General features: G+C 32.2%; 2 protein-coding genes across 2 annotated transcripts; both read left to right on the top strand.

Annotated features, from left to right (window-relative positions):
* Positions 1–3660: 3660 nt before the first annotated feature.
* On the top strand, positions 3661–11163 carry LOC143529481 (importin subunit alpha-2-like). The gene is made up of 11 exons (XM_077025264.1): positions 3661–3912; positions 6683–6779; positions 6871–6962; positions 7038–7169; positions 7254–7439; positions 7933–8096; positions 8175–8253; positions 8488–8616; positions 10185–10312; positions 10399–10770; positions 10861–11163. Exons 1-10 carry the CDS (start codon positions 3700–3702, stop codon positions 10766–10768), a joined length of 1590 nt encoding a protein of 529 aa, XP_076881379.1. The 5' UTR covers positions 3661–3699; the 3' UTR covers positions 10769–10770; positions 10861–11163.
* A 4975-nt stretch (positions 11164–16138) lies between these two features.
* Positions 16139–17741, top strand: LOC143529464 (GATA transcription factor 15-like). The gene is made up of 3 exons (XM_077025250.1): positions 16139–16411; positions 16493–16639; positions 17262–17741. The coding sequence occupies exons 1-3, from the start codon at positions 16391–16393 to the stop codon at positions 17595–17597; spliced, it is 504 nt and encodes a 167-aa protein (XP_076881365.1). The 5' UTR covers positions 16139–16390; the 3' UTR covers positions 17598–17741.
* Positions 17742–18568: the final 827 nt, after the last annotated feature.

Below are 18568 nucleotides of genomic sequence, written 5' to 3' on the forward strand. Positions count from 1 at the left end.
ATTCAGGTTTGCATCAGTCTTCTTCACACATGAGTTTTCATTACAAGTCTGACTCAATGATTCAGGTTTACATGACTTTTCAATTTTATCATTATTAATAATAATCATGATTAATAATAATAAATTTTGAACTGTTATATCTTCATTTCATAGAACAATTTTCTCTAGACGTTTGGGTGTTCGCATAACTAGGTTCACTTTCCATTTATTTAATATTCAATAATTACGACAGCCTATTTAACTCATATTTCATTTGAAGCTCGCCGCCAATTTCTCTTCCCGAATAGCTTAGCTTAGCTTACTTTCAAATGTTGACCTCACCACCAATCTTTATGAGTTATTTAAATTTTCATAAGAAACAGGTAAATAGTAATGTCTTTTTCTTGACTCTACACTAAAGTGAAATTTGTGAAGAAACCATACTGATTTTTGAAATGTGAACTTTGACAATTTTGATTAAAAAGTCAGAACATGCTTTAAATTAAAAACTTAAAATAAATATTATATTTTTCAAAATAATACCAAAAAATAATTTTCCCAAACTTAAAAGAAACTTATAATATGGATATGTAATATACTTGCACCAGTTTTGAATCAAATAGTTAATAAAATTTCTGCAATAATATGAAGCCAACAACAACATATCATGAAAATACCGAAAAAGCCCTCTTTAAGTGTTGAGAATCTGCACTTTTTTACTTTGACTCTCAAAAGTTATCCGTAGCTACTGATTTGCTATATAAATCTATCAAAAATGCCCATGTCAACATTAAATAAACGACCGTATGTAATTTTCAGAAATTAGATTAAAAGTGCAAAGCTGACTTTATTTAGTCAAAGTTTGTGTCAGACTGAGCTGTATCAGTTGTTTACAATTTCATATTTTTAAACCTAAGTTAAAATCCCTGAAATCAGCTGTGATTGCAACCCTGGTTGTGAAGTGTCTTATGCGTGATATTATTTGATGTTCTATTTAACTTTTAACTTTTTGGCACGTACAATATCAAAGTTTGTGTTATTTTTATTTTCCTCTTATGCAATGTGACATATGAGGCCGTGGGCTATAAGTTAGTTTAGTTTCATAACGATTTTGAGTTTTAAGTTTAGGAAAATAATTTGTTTAAAATTTAGTAATTGTGTTATTTTTAGATAAAACTGAGTTTAACTTGCATTTGAATTACTCAGGTAGAGAAACAGCAAGGAATGAAAGAATAACATTTGGGTGATTGTTGATGGAGAAAAGGTTCTTTTACAAGCCAGTTTTGACCTCAACCACTTGTAAACCATGTTCATATGTAACTGGATGTATTAAAGAATGTTGGGTGACAATAATTTATTTCTTAATTATGTAAGTTAAGGAAATGACCAATTTTTTACCACTTTTTTCTTTTTTTAGTAAGCCTATGATGGTAATATTTTAAATATGGCATTAAATGTTTTATACAAAAAAGATTTTAGAAATTTGTAATAACTTTTTAAATGTTTTTCCATCTTTTATGTCGTATATAAGTTACTTGGTTACATGTTAATTTGATTTTTTTAGAATTTTATAGATCATATTTATTAATATGGTAAAAATTTATTTTTTTAACCGGTGTGACACACGGGATATAACCTAGTAAAATATATAAAGCCCATCAATTTTACCTGTCAAAACTGGTTTGCTCCAGAGCATCTGCAAATTATCAAGCCACACGAATCGATCAAACCTCACGGACGCTCCACTTTCTCTCATCTACCGTCCTCACAATTTCCTCTCTTTACTTTCTATGGCTGTCAGACAAACTACACTCTCTATTGGTGCTCTGCATCCAGTCTCTATGTCGGTGCAACAATTGTAACAAATGAAGCCAAAGAATTGCATCGCAAAAGCTTTATTTTTCTTACATCTATAATGTCATTTTAGTAGTCCACTAACTACCTAAAATTAGAAAAAGAAAAACTGTAATATATTTAAAATAAATTAAAAGGAATAAACTTTAAATAAGAAAAATTCACTATATTTTTTCCTTCTTTCTGACCAACAAAACCAACTTTCTATAACCACGAAAACGAAAACAACTCAATAAGGAGCCGAAAACAACAAGAAACAGAATAAAAAAGCTCACCCAATCTAAAATACATATCAAACTATTTCTATTACGAGATAGTTTCTTTTTTAATACAACTCATCTTATAATAAATTTATTAAAATTTAAAAAATAAAATAAAATGTTCAGTTTGGAATTTTTAAATCTTAAGTATTATTAAATAAAAATTATAATATACACAAAACAAAATATGTAAAGAAAGAGAAAAACCCATGGGGGCGGTGGTGCCGTAGTGGTGATCAGTTAATAAAGACAAATTTTTAAACATAAGAGTTTATAAGATGAGGTATTAAATTTAAATCTCACGTATAATAAAAATAAAAAGAAATATACCATTGTAAGAAAAAGAGAGAAAAAAAAAGTGACTAAAATTTGTCACCGACACACCAACCATTTGAATATAAATTAATTTAATTTTTAAGTATAATTAAAAAAAATAACAAAAAGAGCCACTAAACTATAGACCACATTATTGTATTATTATTATATATAATAATTAAGAAGTTTTTCGACTCAACCGCGTGATTGGTTCAGGTGGTTGGTCGATTTATATTTATTTTTAATTTGTTTTTTGATTTTAAATTCGCGTCAGCTCGCGGTCACAACCTAAGTTTTTTTCCATGCGAGTTTTTTTGTCTATCGACTCTGGACGAATTCGTGTTAGGTCACGGCCACAACGTGCGCATATTTTCGGTTTTCGCCACGTTTTTTTATGTAAATATGTTAATTTATTGTATTTTGAGTATAGACGAATTAACCAACTGTTTTAATTTCGGTGTCGTAACTTGATACCGACCGAACTTGTGTCGATTCACCACGACACCACATGGTTTTCTATGTATGATTTATTGCCAACAACTTCGCTTTCGACTGAATTCGTGTTAGCTCGCAAACGCACCGCATGGGTTTTTTTTTATGTCCCCCGATTCCAGAATCAATAAATTCATATCAGTTCGCAACTGCAACACGCGTGATTTTTTTGTTCGCCAGTTTTTTATATTTAATATATTAAATTATTGCATATAGGTGTGGACGAATTTATGGTTTGCTTTATTTTTTGGGATGTAACCAGATACCAACCGAAGTGTCATCGATCGTAACCGCAACACATGTTTTGTTATGTTAATTTACTGTATTTTTACTTTAGTTTTTTTTTAAATTTTTTATAGGGGTGGATGGGGTTTATTACTAGTTTCGTAACCCGATTGATTCATCTTGACTCACAGAAGCACTGCACGACTTGATAAATTGTATGAGTACGACTGCCAATAACATTAATCCGGCATAACGCTTGTGGAATCTTCCTAGTTTGTAAACATTCACAAAGCATAAGAACCAAACATTTCAAGTAGAAACTCTAAAACTCTTCTTTAATCACATTAATAATTAATAATTAATAATATTATTATCAATCAAGTCTTTCAAGTGCTTAAGAAAACAAGAGACTCAAATAATCCAAACCCCATCTCAATAATCAAATCTCTCTATATTCTCTCACACAGGTATGTATCTATACTCTACACACACCCACTTCATTTTCCTCTAAAGTATTTTTCAGTAATGATTATAAATTAATTAACCTAGGGTTTGATTTATCAGATCATCAGTCATGTCTCTGAGGCCAAACGCCAGGACGGAGGTTCGCCGGAACCGGTACAAAGTGGCGGTGGATGCGGAGGAAGGACGGCGGCGGAGGGAGGATAACATGGTGGAGATCCGGAAGAGTAAGAGGGAGGAGAACTTGCTTAAGAAGCGTCAAGTTGTGCCCGCCGCACAGCCGTTGGCTTCGGGTGTTCAGATTCCGACTTCCACCGAAAAGAAGGTATCTGGTTTGTGATTGTAGGATCAGAATTGATTGATTAGGAGTATCTGAGATGCGGGTTGGTGCGGGTTTGGGATAAACTGAACTAAAAGAATAAAGTTTCGGTTTTTTTGGTTTCCGGGTTCAATTTGGTTTTTGATTTGGGTTTTTCGGTTTTGCTAATCGGACTAGTAATTTTCGAGCCAAAGAAGTTTGACCCGTGATGTTTTGAAATTGGCCTTGTATTTTTTTACCTGATTTTGTTGGAAGAATTGATTGATTAGAAGTATTTGAGATGTGGGTTGGTGCGGTTTTGGGCTAAAACCGAACCAAAAGAATAAAGTTTCGGTTTTGGATTTGGGTTCTTTTGGTTTTGCTAATCGAGCTAGTAATTTTGTGCCAAAGAAATTTGACCCATGATGTTTTGAAATTGGGTCTAATATTTTTTTTTTAAAATTTAATAATTTATGGAATATTGTACATTTTGGTCTTAAATATTAAGGGCTATTAAAAGATACTTACATTTAAATGATTTAATCTCATCCAATTCGACAAAACATAACCGATTAATGTTGAAAATAAAACAAATATCCAAGTTTATAGAACATAAACGATTCAACAAAAAAGTTATTCAATAAATCAAGTTTTATGGTTTGGTTCGATTTTTTCACAAAACCAAACTGTTCACTTTTAATTTGGTTTGGTTTTTTGATTTCGTGCACACCCCTAATTTGAATAGTAGTAACATTAGATATTGTTAATGAATCAATAGCTGTGGGGATTGAGTGCATAATTTCTAGGTTGGAAGTTTTGTAGTCGTGATGTGCATAAATTAGGTTAGGGTTTTACAATGTTCATTAGTTTGTATGATTATGTGTAGCTGGTTAACCGATATAAAAATTTGAATGAACTATTATTGTGTATGATTATGTATAACTGGTTGAAGGATCATGGTGTGCGTTAATTTTACCCTTGTGTGTGAATGGCATGGAATATTCTTGAATAGGTTTCTAAGTTTTGCAGTTGTTTACATTTGTGTTTATGCTACTTGAAGGTGCATTGATTGTTAGTGAATAGTGATTTATAGGTTTCGTATGTATTTTCATTTGTGTTTTATATATATAGATGTATAAGTTATAACCAAGAGCATTAATCTCTTTTGTTTTTTCATTGAATTAGAGCTCCTAAATATATAATTAGAAGTTATAATTAATTTGATATGATTGGATAGGCATGGGTAATGACACTTGAAGTTGTGAGATTTTTTGTACACTTGTTTTGCTTCTCATATAAATTTAAAGCCTGTTTATATATATGTCAAGTAGAAAAAATATGTAGGAAGGATTATGGACAATTGATCACATTAATTCAGTAAATTGAGGCGATAGTAAGGTAAAAATAGATAAGAATTAAAAAATGGCTTAAAGGGCGAAAAGAGGAGTTTGAAGCCAACTTTGACTTATTTGGTTTTGATCTAGTTCCACCTATTTTGAAAACTCAAGTAGCTTACATACTTAATTGTTTTATTTAAAAATCTTTACGGTAGAATCAAGTTCTTAATTTGAGTACAATATTTGTTGTTGTGTGTGTGTGTTTTGGAAAAAAATATTTTTTTACAAAAGTCTAATGTCCTATCTTGAGACAATGGTGCATTTAACATTACATACGTGAATCCATGTCTTACTCAAGAACGAACTATGCGATTACAACTATGCATCAAACCACTTGTAGTTTAATGGGCACATATCACTTGAAAGTACATGTGTTGCGTCTTGAATCCTTCATACGCTTAGTGTATCTATGTATATACACACACACCAAAAATCTCTAGTGAGAAGTGAAACAAATACGGGTCTAGTGCATATAGTTATTCAATTTTTTTTAAAACATAATGAACAAACCACTGCGGATATACAATCATTGAAGATATCCAGCCAAGTAAGGCTAGATGGATAAAATTACCTGAAAAATTTTCATCCCCAAAACCTAAAAGAAAGAAGCCAAGAACCACACCAATACCCTCATACAAAACTTGTGCATTGGTATCAGCTATGTTATAAGACTTATCCATAAACTGATAGTTTTAAACTAATTACACTACCTATTGTGAATGTAACCTTTATCCATGTCCATGAAAAACTATAATATGAAAACCCTTGCACGAAATACACAATCCATGCAAATCCAAAACAAGATTTAAAATAGTAACATGGATGTGTATATTGTGACGGGGCTTTCAGTTTTACCGTTTTTATGAATAGAAGTTAATTTTGCAATGTAGTTAGGTTAAAATAGATGTGTTATGGGTAAGCTTACAACAAAGCTGTTTCTTATGTGTAGATCTTGTATTAGGGCAATTGTGATTCTTTTGTTTAGGTTTTAGGAAGGTGGATGAAGCTGAATGAAGAAAGTTTTTTAAAGTAATTTTATTCATTTTGCGTTACTTGGCTGAATATATACAGTGGTTGTATATATCCCACACTAATTTGTTCATTAGGCTTTAACAAATTTGGATGCTTTACTGCATTAGACCCATCTTTGTTTCACTTCTTCACTGAAGATATTTAGCTAGTACGTAACTTTAGGAGAAGATTTAGTATTTGTTGGTTGGATTGGTAATTGTCTTTCTCGTTCTGTAGTTCATTCATATTATTATATACCCATGCCTACCCTGCTATAAAGATCAAGTTGCCATGCATCAATTGAGTATCATGATATGCAAATAAGGTTCCAATTACCATTACATGATTGTTGCCGTTTAAACTGTTAAAAAATGATGATGAAATTGCAGTTAGAAAGTCTTCCTTCTATGGTTGCTGGGGTCTATTCAAATGATAACAATATGCAGCTGGAAGCAACTACTCAATTTCGAAAATTGCTCTCTATTGGTACAATTTTTGCTTCAAATTTATATTTTATTTCAAGACATATTATTTATTTTTTATTATTTATTATTGACCATTAAACTTTATTTCACAGAACGGAGCCCACCGATAGAGGAAGTTATACAATCTGGTGTGGTGCCTCGCTTCGTTGAGTTCTTGATGAGAGAAGATTTCCCACAGCTCCAGGTCAGCATTATATTATCTGTTTGTTTGATTATTTGTGTTTTAATATTCTCTTATGAGCTCATAAAACATTGATAGTTCGAAGCCGCGTGGGCCCTGACAAACATTGCTTCTGGTACTTCCGAGAATACGAAGGTTGTAATCGATCATGGGGCGGTCCCGATATTTGTTAAGCTTCTTGCTTCTCCAAGTGATGATGTTCGTGAACAGGTAACATGTGAATAATATAGTAATGTTATTTATACAAAATGAATATAAATGTTTCTTGTTGATAACCATGTTTTTGTTATGTAGGCTGTATGGGCATTGGGAAATGTGGCTGGTGACTCACCAAGGTGTCGCGATCTTGTTCTCGGTCAAGGTGCTTTGCTTCCACTGCTGGCTCAGTTAAATGAGCATGCTAAGCTTTCTATGCTGAGAAATGCCACCTGGACATTATCAAATTTCTGTCGCGGAAAACCGCAACCACCTTTTGAAGAGGTTGTTTACCAGTCATTTTGGTATTCAGTATTAAATCAAATGGCCCGATTGGCCTATTTTTAGGCCTGTAAATGAACCAAATGAACACGAACGCAGCATGTTCCTGTTCGTTTGTTAACAATTAAAACAAACAGTTCACAAGCGTAAACGAACATAACTGAGTTAAAACCAATTAAAGGTAAACGTAAACAGCAATGTGTTGGGTCTAAAAAGTTATTAAAACTAGTCTAAATCGGTAAATTGCAATGAGCCTAAAGATTTCAATGTATATATTGATGAATGTAAAAGAACGAAAATGGACAAACTTAAAATGATGAACATAAACGAACGTACACCAGCATAAATGCGCAAAATAAACGGACTTCACGGCGAACAGTTCAATAATGGTTTGCTGAAGTTTTGGTTCGTTTTCACGCCTATGCATTTGCCTTGTTTTTTAGTTACTTTATAGTATTACAACAATCTGAAGTCTGAACTTCTAACTAACTTGCAGACAAAACCAGCATTGCCTGCACTTGAACGACTTGTTCATTCAAATGATGAGGAGGTTTTAACTGATGCATGCTGGGCTCTATCTTATCTGTCTGATGGTACAAATGACAAAATTCAAGCTGTCATTGAAGCGGGTGTATGCAGGCGTCTTGTTGAGCTCCTCCAGTGAGTCATTTTTTTGTTGTCAGTTATTATCAAAATAATTCAGATTTTGACAGCAGTTTATGTAACATAATATTCCAGGCACCCGTCTCCTTCGGTCCTCATTCCTGCACTTCGAACTGTCGGTAACATTGTGACTGGTGATGATCTCCAAACTCAGGTACAAGACTTGTACCGAACTTTGTATATAATGAATAATTATATGTTGCATGAGACCGTATGTATCCGAACTTGTGGTTGTTTATATTGTTACAATTTTTCACGTGGATTATTTGTTTTGAACATGGTATCTAGAGTTGTTGGTCGATTTATGTTGCCTTTATTATTAAACCAAAATATGCGAATGTGCGTTTTAAATAACAGTTATTATTATTATTATTATTATTTTAATCAGTGTATTATTGAGCATGGTGCACTCCCATGCCTGCTGAGCTTGTTGACCAATAACCACAAAAAGAGCATCAAGAAAGAAGCCTGCTGGACTATCTCAAACATCACCGCTGGAAACAAAGAACAAATTCAGGTAATACAAACACACGCACATATATTATTTATAGGGTTTGGATCTCTTCAGAACTGTAAAAAATATAAAAACTTCAAGAACTGTTAACAACCAATAATTTATTGTTATATTTATTTATTTGGTTATATTTAATTTAATTGGAGACTAGTTTTGTCATTTATTAAATGTAATTTTCTGGTTACCTATATGTAATCACAAATCTACATATATGTAATCATAAAATTACTTACAAAACTACCCTCAAAAGTAATATTAATGATAAAAAATAAATAAATAAAGTGATTGTTTGTTAAGATTTCTTAAACTATTTGGAAGTTCTAAAGAGATCCTGATCCTATACGCACATCTATATACTATATATAATGTGGCAGTGAAGGGTTTTAAGGGAATTACAAATTTTTAAGCATAGGGTACAAGTATAAAGAAGGACAAAGTAGTCTTTTTAACATAAAAACTCACGTGCTTTCCATAATTTTCCAAAACATTTACAATATTTACCCCTTAACTTTTGTAAAATTAAAGAATAGTTACAATTTTGATTCTTCATCTTTTATGCATATATTCTTTATGTTTTCACTTTTAACCCAAATTCACCCGCGATTTTTAAACGGTCATAAATTTTTCGTACGTTAATATATTTTTTTTAAATTGCACCATTAAAACGAGCATTTAATTCTCTTTAATTTGAGTATGATATTGTCATAGTTTTTTTTAGTTAAAAATAACATTTTACGTATATGTATTTGTGGTTCGTTTTTGATGGTTTTAAACTAAACTGTGAGCCAAGCTGTTAATAACGCTTTTGTCGTCGAGAATTAAAACCGGACCGTTGAAAATTTAACTCAACAAAACCAAACCATTAGCAATGGTTAGGTTCCGGTTTCGTTTGTACTTCGATACTAAATTGAGTTTAAAATAAGAATTACTAATCTACCTATACCAATAAACAGTTTCACGGTTTAAAACGGAACACTGAACAGTGAACACCCATAAATCTATTACATGATTATCAAGGTTTGTATTCCCCGCTGCATCGCGCGGGCATTCGTCTAGTATATGTATATAGGATGAGTATCATTACAGAACTGTTAAATTATTTAAGAACTTGAAGGAACCCTTGAAAACTAACGTTTTTTATAAAAAAATTTGTATGTTAATGTTATTTGAATGTAGTTTTATCATTTTTTTTATATCTATATGCACGATTACAATTTTGAAAATTAGTTTTTATACATATCTATGTTTTGTTTTACATCTATGTAAATTGTTAGTACATAAAGTTTACACATGTAAACTTGTGATTAATATATGTAAATAAAATTTTTTATATAAAATATGATAAAACTAATCTTAAAAAATGTTAAGATGTAAAAAAAATTTAAAAAATGTTTTGTTGTTTAGAGTTCCTGAGAGTTATTAACTTTTTTAGAGTTCTTAAATGATACTAACCCTATATATATATATATATATATATATATATATATATATATATATATATATCTTGCAGCTATATATTTTCATAATTTTAATCACAAGTTATAATGAAATAAAAAAATATTTATTTGTAGTCTGTAATTGAGGCTGGGTTAATAGCTCCCCTGGTTCATCTCCTCCAAACTGCTGAATTTGATATAAAGAAAGAAGCGGCGTGGGCCATATCGAACGCGACTTCTGGTGGCACTAATGAACAAATCAAGTATGTTATAAATTTATAATTGTTAATATTAAAAGTGTTATCTATCATTACAAAACTATATAATAATAATGTATGATGATTTGTAGGTACTTGGTGAGTCAGGGTTGTATCAAACCATTGAGTGATCTTCTTGTATGTCCCGATCCAAGGATTGTTACTGTGAGTTTAGAAGGACTCGAGAACATATTGAAGGTGGGTGAAGCGGAGAAGAATTTGGGTAATACTGGAGAAGTTAATTATTTTGCTCAGCTGATAGACGACGCGGAAGGTTTAGAAAAGATTGAGAATTTACAGTCTCATGACAACAATGAAATATATGAAAAAGCTGTTAAGATTCTCGAGACTTATTGGTTGGAAGAAGAAGAGGAGCCTGTTGGTGACGGTGCACAAGCTGGTTTCAACTTTGGTGCGTCCAGTGTTCAAGTTCCGCAAGGCGGCTTTAACTTCAACGGCTGAAGGTGAATCATGATATTTTTATTATTTTTCGAATCAGGTTAAATCTAGAACTTGTAAGGAAAATGATAATTAGATTATTCGGGTATGTGCAGGGGTTTTGCAGAAAGGTGTCGGGTGGGTCAAAGATGAAGTCTGGTCAAGTGTAGTCGGGTCAGGTCAATAAACAAGTGGGGTTCATGGTTTGGGGTCGGGTGGGTCATGGGTGGGGCAATTTGTGTGTTTCTTTTTTATACCTCGAGACGTTGAATGTTTTGGAACAATGTTCGAGGGGGATATTGTGTATGGAGTCGGTCAGCGCATTTGTTTTTTGTATGAGTCAGTCAGTGTATATTCATATGTTCTTTGAATCTATATATTGACCATATTGTAATGGTAAAGTTTATGTGTTTATTGTCTATGTGTTGAAGTGTTAAAAACTGTTGTTGAAGACATGACTTCACGAAATGTTTATTGCGTAACAGAAGAATGCTTTAAGCATTTGCCGCAACATGTGGAGTTAAAGAAATCCGCATCGGCGACATACCTTGCAGCAAGTACTCAGGAAGTACTAGGCCTTGTAAAAACATTGCATTGTGAATAATGAAAGTGCATACGAGTGGGTCAATTGGGTCCCCAAAAATACGAAATAATTTGTTGGAAAGCTTAACTGGAAAAAATTGCCACCCGGGTTGCTCTCTTGAGAAGGAACACACATGTTGGCTCGACGATGTGTCTATGGAAAACTAGTAATGACAAAATTTTACGAGATGGTGGATCACTTGATAACTGTGGTCAATGATAAACAAGATAATCCAAGCAATTTCCCGGGTCACGTTGTGGTGTTTATGGAAATTTTGAATGGTTTTAGCATGAGCTCAAACAAGATGGTAGAAGAGATAAAAATCTCAACTTTTCTTTGAGTGGGCTAAAGATCAAAAATAAAATAAAATTGTGTCAATTGGAATAATAGTGTAAGTTTGTATATTTTTGTTTTGATGACTAGCGATTTACTTGCCCCTTGTTTTTATATAATACATAATAATAAAGCAAAAAAATCATGTCAAAATTTATAATTTATTATATCACAACGATAGAATAAATTAAACGATACCATATAATTCAAAATGTAATCACACATCAATATATTTTTTTAATAATTGGTTACGATAAAAATATATATACAATAGTTTTTCACAAAAAAAAGTTATATTAATTATAAAATTGGTCTTATAAAATTGATATTGTACTAATTGATAAAATACAAAAATAATAACAATAATTGAATAAAAAATCTAATAGTCTGCCAATCCCCCCACACTTTAAAAAACCGTCTGTATCATACCACCGTAGTCCCACCACCAGCTATCCCTCTATGCTCTATCCACCCTTTGCTCTTCTTGACCACGTTTAACAAAATCAGTCGTTGAAGCGTGCACGTTGCAGCTGGGACTTGATAGAATTCGGTATGTATCAGTTCAGTTTGTTAAGGTCTTGCTACAATAATGGATAGAGAAAGCTCAAAAATAAAAATGTGATGTATCCAAAAAAGAAGATTAGCTCATGTTTTGAATCAATAACGATACTTGTACGTCATGGTACCGGCGATCGTATAGCTAACGAAAGCAAGTTATTGGTGAAAAATCAAATTGAATGATAAATAAATTGGCCAAAGACCTATATTATTTGTAATATAAGAATAAATTTTATTAACTAATTTCATTAAAATGTAGTGTTTACATCGATACAAAAGGCAACAAACTAGCGGCGCCGCTCATCCGACATACCTTTTGATCAACTTTGAAAACACTGATAGATTAGGTTTCTTGTTGTGGAAAGACAACCAAGGCGTTTTCATGCCATGTAGGTATGTTAACGCTTGAAACACCACCCCGATCCAAGCAAAAGGGGGTTAGTTAACACATTAAAACTTTAGATGCAACATATAGTGTGACCATTTCCAAATGCCCAATCAAAGTTTTTCTTTTATTTTTTTTTTAATCTCTAGTTAGTCTATAACGTGATAGTTAAAGAATGATTTAGTTAAAACTAATGTCTACGTGATTAACATGTCGAGTCGCTATGCACTTTTACTTAGCCCAGAACATATAGGCTTGGTATCTATGATCAATTCTGAAACAGTATCAATAAATAAAAGTTTTAAGTACATTTTGTTTCTTGCATTAGCTAATTTATTTCTAATTGCACCTTTAACAAATAATTCAAAAGTGAGAAGTATGTTTCCTTTGACTTTGACCACTTTAATAATTTAATTTTAAAAGAAGTATATAAACTATATTTAAATACATTTTATATTAAAAGATTAAACTGCTTTATTTATTATCTATTTATAAAACCACTCCACTATTAGATTTAATTAGAGGGGACATAAAACTTAATTATGATGATAATTATCAAAACCGTAAGTTGAAGGATATATGAAAGGCTAGGATCTTTCCAACCCAAAACATATATAGAAACCATCGAGCATGAGATCGGGCATGAACTTAAAAGTTAAACCCGAGTTTGACGTCGTTAAGGAGAAAAAAAAAACTTGATTTTGACTTTTATTCTTTATTAAGTATTTAATTTAACTAGTTTTAGTATTATTACTTATCAAGTATTTAGTTATTTTATTTATAAGTAGTATCAGACATGCATAATTACAATTTAGATTTATAGTAAGTATATTTTTTTAGTCATTTATTATACTTTTTATGTAATAAAATAAGGGCAGTCAACGCTTCTGTTTGAATTTCTTCGGTTGATACCTAAAACTGAACTGAATTCAGATAGTCCAAACTTCAAAACTGAGCTGGAAACTAAATTAACATTTGATTCGGTTTTCAGTTTCAACCGACTTAACCAAATTCAACACCTGAAATTTTTAAATCCAATTTCGGTTTCCGTTTCGGGGCAATAAGTACAAACAACACAATCTTTAAACATAGTCTAAAACGAACATGATATTGTTAAAACAAAACATACAAAACACGAAAAACCATTTAAAACTAGACAATTAAAATAAGGGGAAAGTGAAAATAAATTACTAAAATTAGAAAAGTAATATCGGGCTAAACTAAACATGGGTATTGGCTTATTAGGGTAAACCTAGGCACTAATATTAGAAAAGTGATATTGGGGCCAATATTCCTCATCTAGGTCTAGATGGTTGAGAACTTGAGATAAGTCAAACAGAGACTTTATTGTAAAGAAAAGAGGTTTGGATCGAGGTCTCACTTGAGATAAAATATGGGGTTTCAGATTAGGCTACGAAGTTTTCTCATCTATAGTGGGTTTTTTGCGATGATGAAATGTAGGTGATCGGGGTAGATCATTGATCCGAATGGTCGTTAAAATAAATTATTTTATTCAGTTTGAATTGAAATAAGGATCTTAGAACCAAAAAGCCAATTTTGTTTCGGTCTCAAACATATTGACAATAGAATTTGTAATTCGATTTGATTTTAACCTTCGATTAAGCTTATAATTGGTTTCAACCCAATACTGGACACCCTTCATGAAATTATACAATTATTATATAAAACAAAATTTATTATAGTTAGATAAATAATAGACAAATTTAGGTTCGTAACCAATTTAAGATAAGTATATACGCCTCTAGTCTAACTCTGGTCGCTAAGAGTTTTTAACAGACTAATAACTGAGTAGTTAACTTTTGTATATGAAAACTAGTGTTTTGACCCCCCGCGTTATGGGGGAGGGAGGTGGCGGTCGATTTGAACGTAACGAAATATAATTAGTCGAAAAATCTAAAACGTATAGCATGTCACAACTTGCAATATGTGAAACCCATTTACAACAACCATAAACAATCCTAAAATTAAAGGTTTCCAAAACCATGAACTAACAACTTAAAAAGGTCAAAAGTTGTAATCATCAACCAACCTTATACAAACTCAATCTAAATAAACATGAACATTTTCAAAAACACAAAATTTGCAGAAACCTTGAACTGACATATAAAAACTCAAATTAGCAGTAATCATGAAGTAGGAACCTTAAAAGACTCGTACTACTAAATACTAACCACAAAAGAACTGATTAAAATTGAAGAAACCATGAACAAATTGACTTAAGCTCATAGAATTCGCAGAAGACACCCTAAATTTATTCACTATGGGCCTAACTTGTTGCCTAATCCAATGATTTCCTGGTTTTGAATCGGAACCCGACAAAGATTGATGATAATCATCATAGGCTCAGATACATGATCATCATAGCCAATAGCAATCAAACCGACCACAGGGTGACCATAAAGACCCCACTAAACGATATACCACATAGCAACCAATCTGACCAAACAACCATAATGCCATGAAGCCGTGAGCCAGTAAGCGATAGACAACAATCAGCAAATAAACAACCTACGACCACCATGACTCCCAACGCACCAAGAGTTCCAAATCATAACCGGGCAATGATAATGATCTAAATTTGTCAGTATATAAAGTCATTTATGAGACTTTTGTAATAATCATCACATATAACTGGAACTTCTACAGTCACACGAATCAGCAAACTTCCAAATCATTTATGATCTAAATTAGCCCTTACTTTCCAATGTGATCCATGTAAGGTGGCCAACAATCTACCTCGTGTCGTCTGAGAAGCTACAAAGAAATCTAGAGATAGAGATGAATTGAACGGTGGAAGTGTATGGTCAATTAAGTGGGTTTGAAATGTATAGAAAGTCCAAAATATTAACACCTGACGAAACACCAGCTAACCCAATAGCATCTTGTACAAACTATGATGCATCAAAATCTTTGAAATTGTTATATATATATAATTACCAAACCAAAATAGACATGTTGACTTTTACAAATAGTCACACAAATTAGCGTGCCATTTCACAGTCATTCCCATTTGAAGCTAATGATTTCTTTTATCAATGTTACTAAATACTAAATCTAAAGTTACAACAGAAATATATCATATAAAAGGCTGCTAACCCGACTCGATATATGTGGAGCCGACGAGCTTATGTGCACTAGCTGAATTAGCTGACTATGAGCATTTATAAATTATAATGGAATTCTCATTCCTCATTCACATAATTTAAAAAAAATATGTATATTTAAAAAAACGTAGACGACTACAAAACGACTCAAATCTAACTTAGTAATTTTCCCTTATGCCCCTAATTATTTCCACTTTATTTATATAAATTTTTTGGCGGTCTTTTAATTTTGGGCGGGGTAAGGGTATGTATATACAAGTAACGTCCAAAAAACATGGAGTTAAGCGAGACAAGGGGCAGTTTGGTCATTTAAACATTAGGGTTTTTTCTTTCTGAGCCGTTAAATTCATTTCATTTCATTTTGCCGCTATCACTCCTTCATATTCATCCTCAACTTCTCTCTCTATATATTTATATTTGTCTGCAAAACCGTCAAGTGATCAATCACCTGCAACTTATAATAATATCGATCTGTTTTCAGTTTTCACCATCTGGGTTTGCTTCAAGTTTCAAGATTTATCACTCGATTAGCTCGAATTCGTTATTGATCAGCTGGCTTGGTCTTCATTTCAGTCAAATCGACTTTGATCGCTTGATTCGGTGGCGATCGTCTAGTACGGATCAGTGATTTCATCGATCGATTAATTTGAATTGGTTTGGATATGGGGGATTTAAGTGATAAGGTGATGATTATTTTGTTGTTTGATTTTAAAGTTATTATTATTATTATTTTATGAATTAATAATTTGTGTGTGTGTTGTAAGGGTTCGGAGTGTGAAGATATGATGAAGGTGAAAAGGAGTAGTCCGGGATCGGAATCATCGGACGGTGGAAGTGATTCCATCAAAACATGTGCCGATTGTGGGACCACCAAAACTCCTCTCTGGCGTGGCGGCCCAGCTGGCCCTAAGGTGTTATTTTCGTTTTTTCTTTTTATTTAATTTTAAAAATTAAGTTTTTTTTATTTTTAATTTGAAACCTTAATAATTTGCTATTGAAAAACTCTCATTTTCCTGATAATAAACAGAGGATAATTTTTTTATAAAAAACTCAAGAAGCTTGTTTTGTTATTATTATTATTATTATTATTATTATTATTATTATTATTTGTTTTATAAGGTTTTATAATAGTTTGTTATAATCTTTCTAATTAAAACTGGCTTTATAGTTTTTATAATTTTTTTAAAAAATAATTATAAAAAAATGATCTTGTTTATTAATAAGAAAATGATGGTTTTTAATGACACAAATTTTTTGATCATCTGTATGATAAAAATAAGTTATAAAAAATCAAGAATTTTGGTTTAATGTTTTCCAAAAAAAAATTATAATTTTTTTGTTTAAAACAGCTTCATGATTTTTATCAAAAAAATATTTTTTGTATTTCAACAGAAAAATGAGAGCTTTTTGATAATAGATTATCAAGAAATTTTTTTTCATACTGATCATGAATCAATAAACAAGAATCTTGGTTTCATTTGATTATTTTATGGATTAATATTTATACAATAACTATTATTATTATTATTACAGTCTCTCTGCAATGCTTGTGGGATTAGAAGCAGGAAGAGGAGAAGGGCACTTTTGGGAATGACAAAAGAGGAAAAGAAAGCCAAGAAAGCCGCCGCCAAGGCTGCGGCTGCAGCTACAACCTCCGGTGGTGATAGCCAAAATAGCAGTCCAAATAGCGGTTTAACCACGGGCAACACAGATAGTTTTTGTTTGAAGAAGAGATTAATGGCGCTTGGATCGGATGTGGTTTTGCAGAGACCGAGATCGAGGATCACGAAGCGCAGAAGGAGGCTTGGTGAAGTAGAACAAGCTGCATTTTTATTAATGGCTTTATCTTGTGGTTCTGTTTTTGCTTAATTAAGAAAAAAAATTAATTAGGGTTTTTTTGTCTAATGGTGAAGCATCAAAGAGTGAAGATTAAGATGTATTGTTCTTTGATTGAACTTCTAATTTTGTTTGGTGAAATTTAATGATTATGTTTTAGTTTTGTTGGTAGTCTAATGGTGGTTATATTCCATTTTTTTAATTAAAATGATTTAATTAGCATATTATAATGTGTGATTATGACATGGTGGTCGTTGAGTTGCTTTCAGCATCAATAATGAGCAATATTTGTTTACTAATTTTCAACTAATGCATGAATAAGTGTACAAATTTGATTTTATATGATATTGTGAATATGTTCAACTAATAATCATTATTTGACATGGTATGTTTAGTAAAGCTCATTGACATTGTGTCCGTTTGTCAAGGTCTACGGCCAACATCTTACATGTTTCTTGTGAGTTGTGAGCAATTGGTTTTTAGATATCATGTCGCTGTCTAGCAAGCCTTAGAAAACATGCAAGCCGGGTTGGGTCGGAGTCGGGTTGAATAACTGCTCAAGATGAGTTTGAGTCGAATTGAGTAGAGTCACGTTGTGCTTGTTCAAAGTTCAAACAGTTTTAGAAAGGTATCAAATTGGTTTCGATAAAGAGTTTTTCTGAAACACACTCGTTTTAAAATAAATCCTTTTAAATTTGGTAAATAAGTTTTTGGGAGAGGTGGTGGCACTTGTGAGAGAGGAGCGGTAGTACGTAGGTGGGGGTGGCCCGTTCTTGGGAGAGGCAGTTGTGGTGACAATGGTTAGGAATGAGATCAGTACTGTACCGGTACTGAAAATCGCAATTTTTTTGGTACCAGGACAGCACTGGTATTAAAGACAAAATTCGAGAAATACCGGTGCCGCACTGTACCAGTACTGAAAACCCAAAATTTGGTACCGATTTAGTACCAGTATCGAATGTGCTCATCCCTAACTGTGGTGACCGTGATTAGCAGGTGGTGAC

Source organism: Bidens hawaiensis, unplaced genomic scaffold (genome assembly GCF_021521415.1).
Source record: "Bidens hawaiensis isolate Kalapana, Puna unplaced genomic scaffold, B.hawaiensis_p1.1 tig00008556_1, whole genome shotgun sequence".
NCBI lineage: Eukaryota > Viridiplantae > Streptophyta > Magnoliopsida > Asterales > Asteraceae > Bidens > Bidens hawaiensis.

What these genes read in the sequence shown, in the direction of transcription:
- LOC143529481 (XM_077025264.1), top strand. Translation starts at nt 3,700, where the DNA reads ATGTCTCTGAGGCCAAACGCCAGGACGGAGGTTCGCCGGAACCGGTAC. An exon ending in CGACTTCCACCGAAAAGAAG is followed by an intron (nt 3,913 to 6,682) that starts GTATCTGGTTTG and finishes ATGAAATTGCAG; the next exon opens with TTAGAAAGTCTTCCTTCTAT. An exon ending in GTGATGATCTCCAAACTCAG is followed by an intron (nt 8,254 to 8,487) that starts GTACAAGACTTG and finishes TATTTTAATCAG; the next exon opens with TGTATTATTGAGCATGGTGC.
- LOC143529464 (XM_077025250.1), top strand. Translation starts at nt 16,391, where the DNA reads ATGGGGGATTTAAGTGATAAG. An exon ending in TGGGGGATTTAAGTGATAAG is followed by an intron (nt 16,412 to 16,492) that starts GTGATGATTATT and finishes GTGTGTTGTAAG; the next exon opens with GGTTCGGAGTGTGAAGATAT. An exon ending in GCGGCCCAGCTGGCCCTAAG is followed by an intron (nt 16,640 to 17,261) that starts GTGTTATTTTCG and finishes TTATTATTACAG; the next exon opens with TCTCTCTGCAATGCTTGTGG.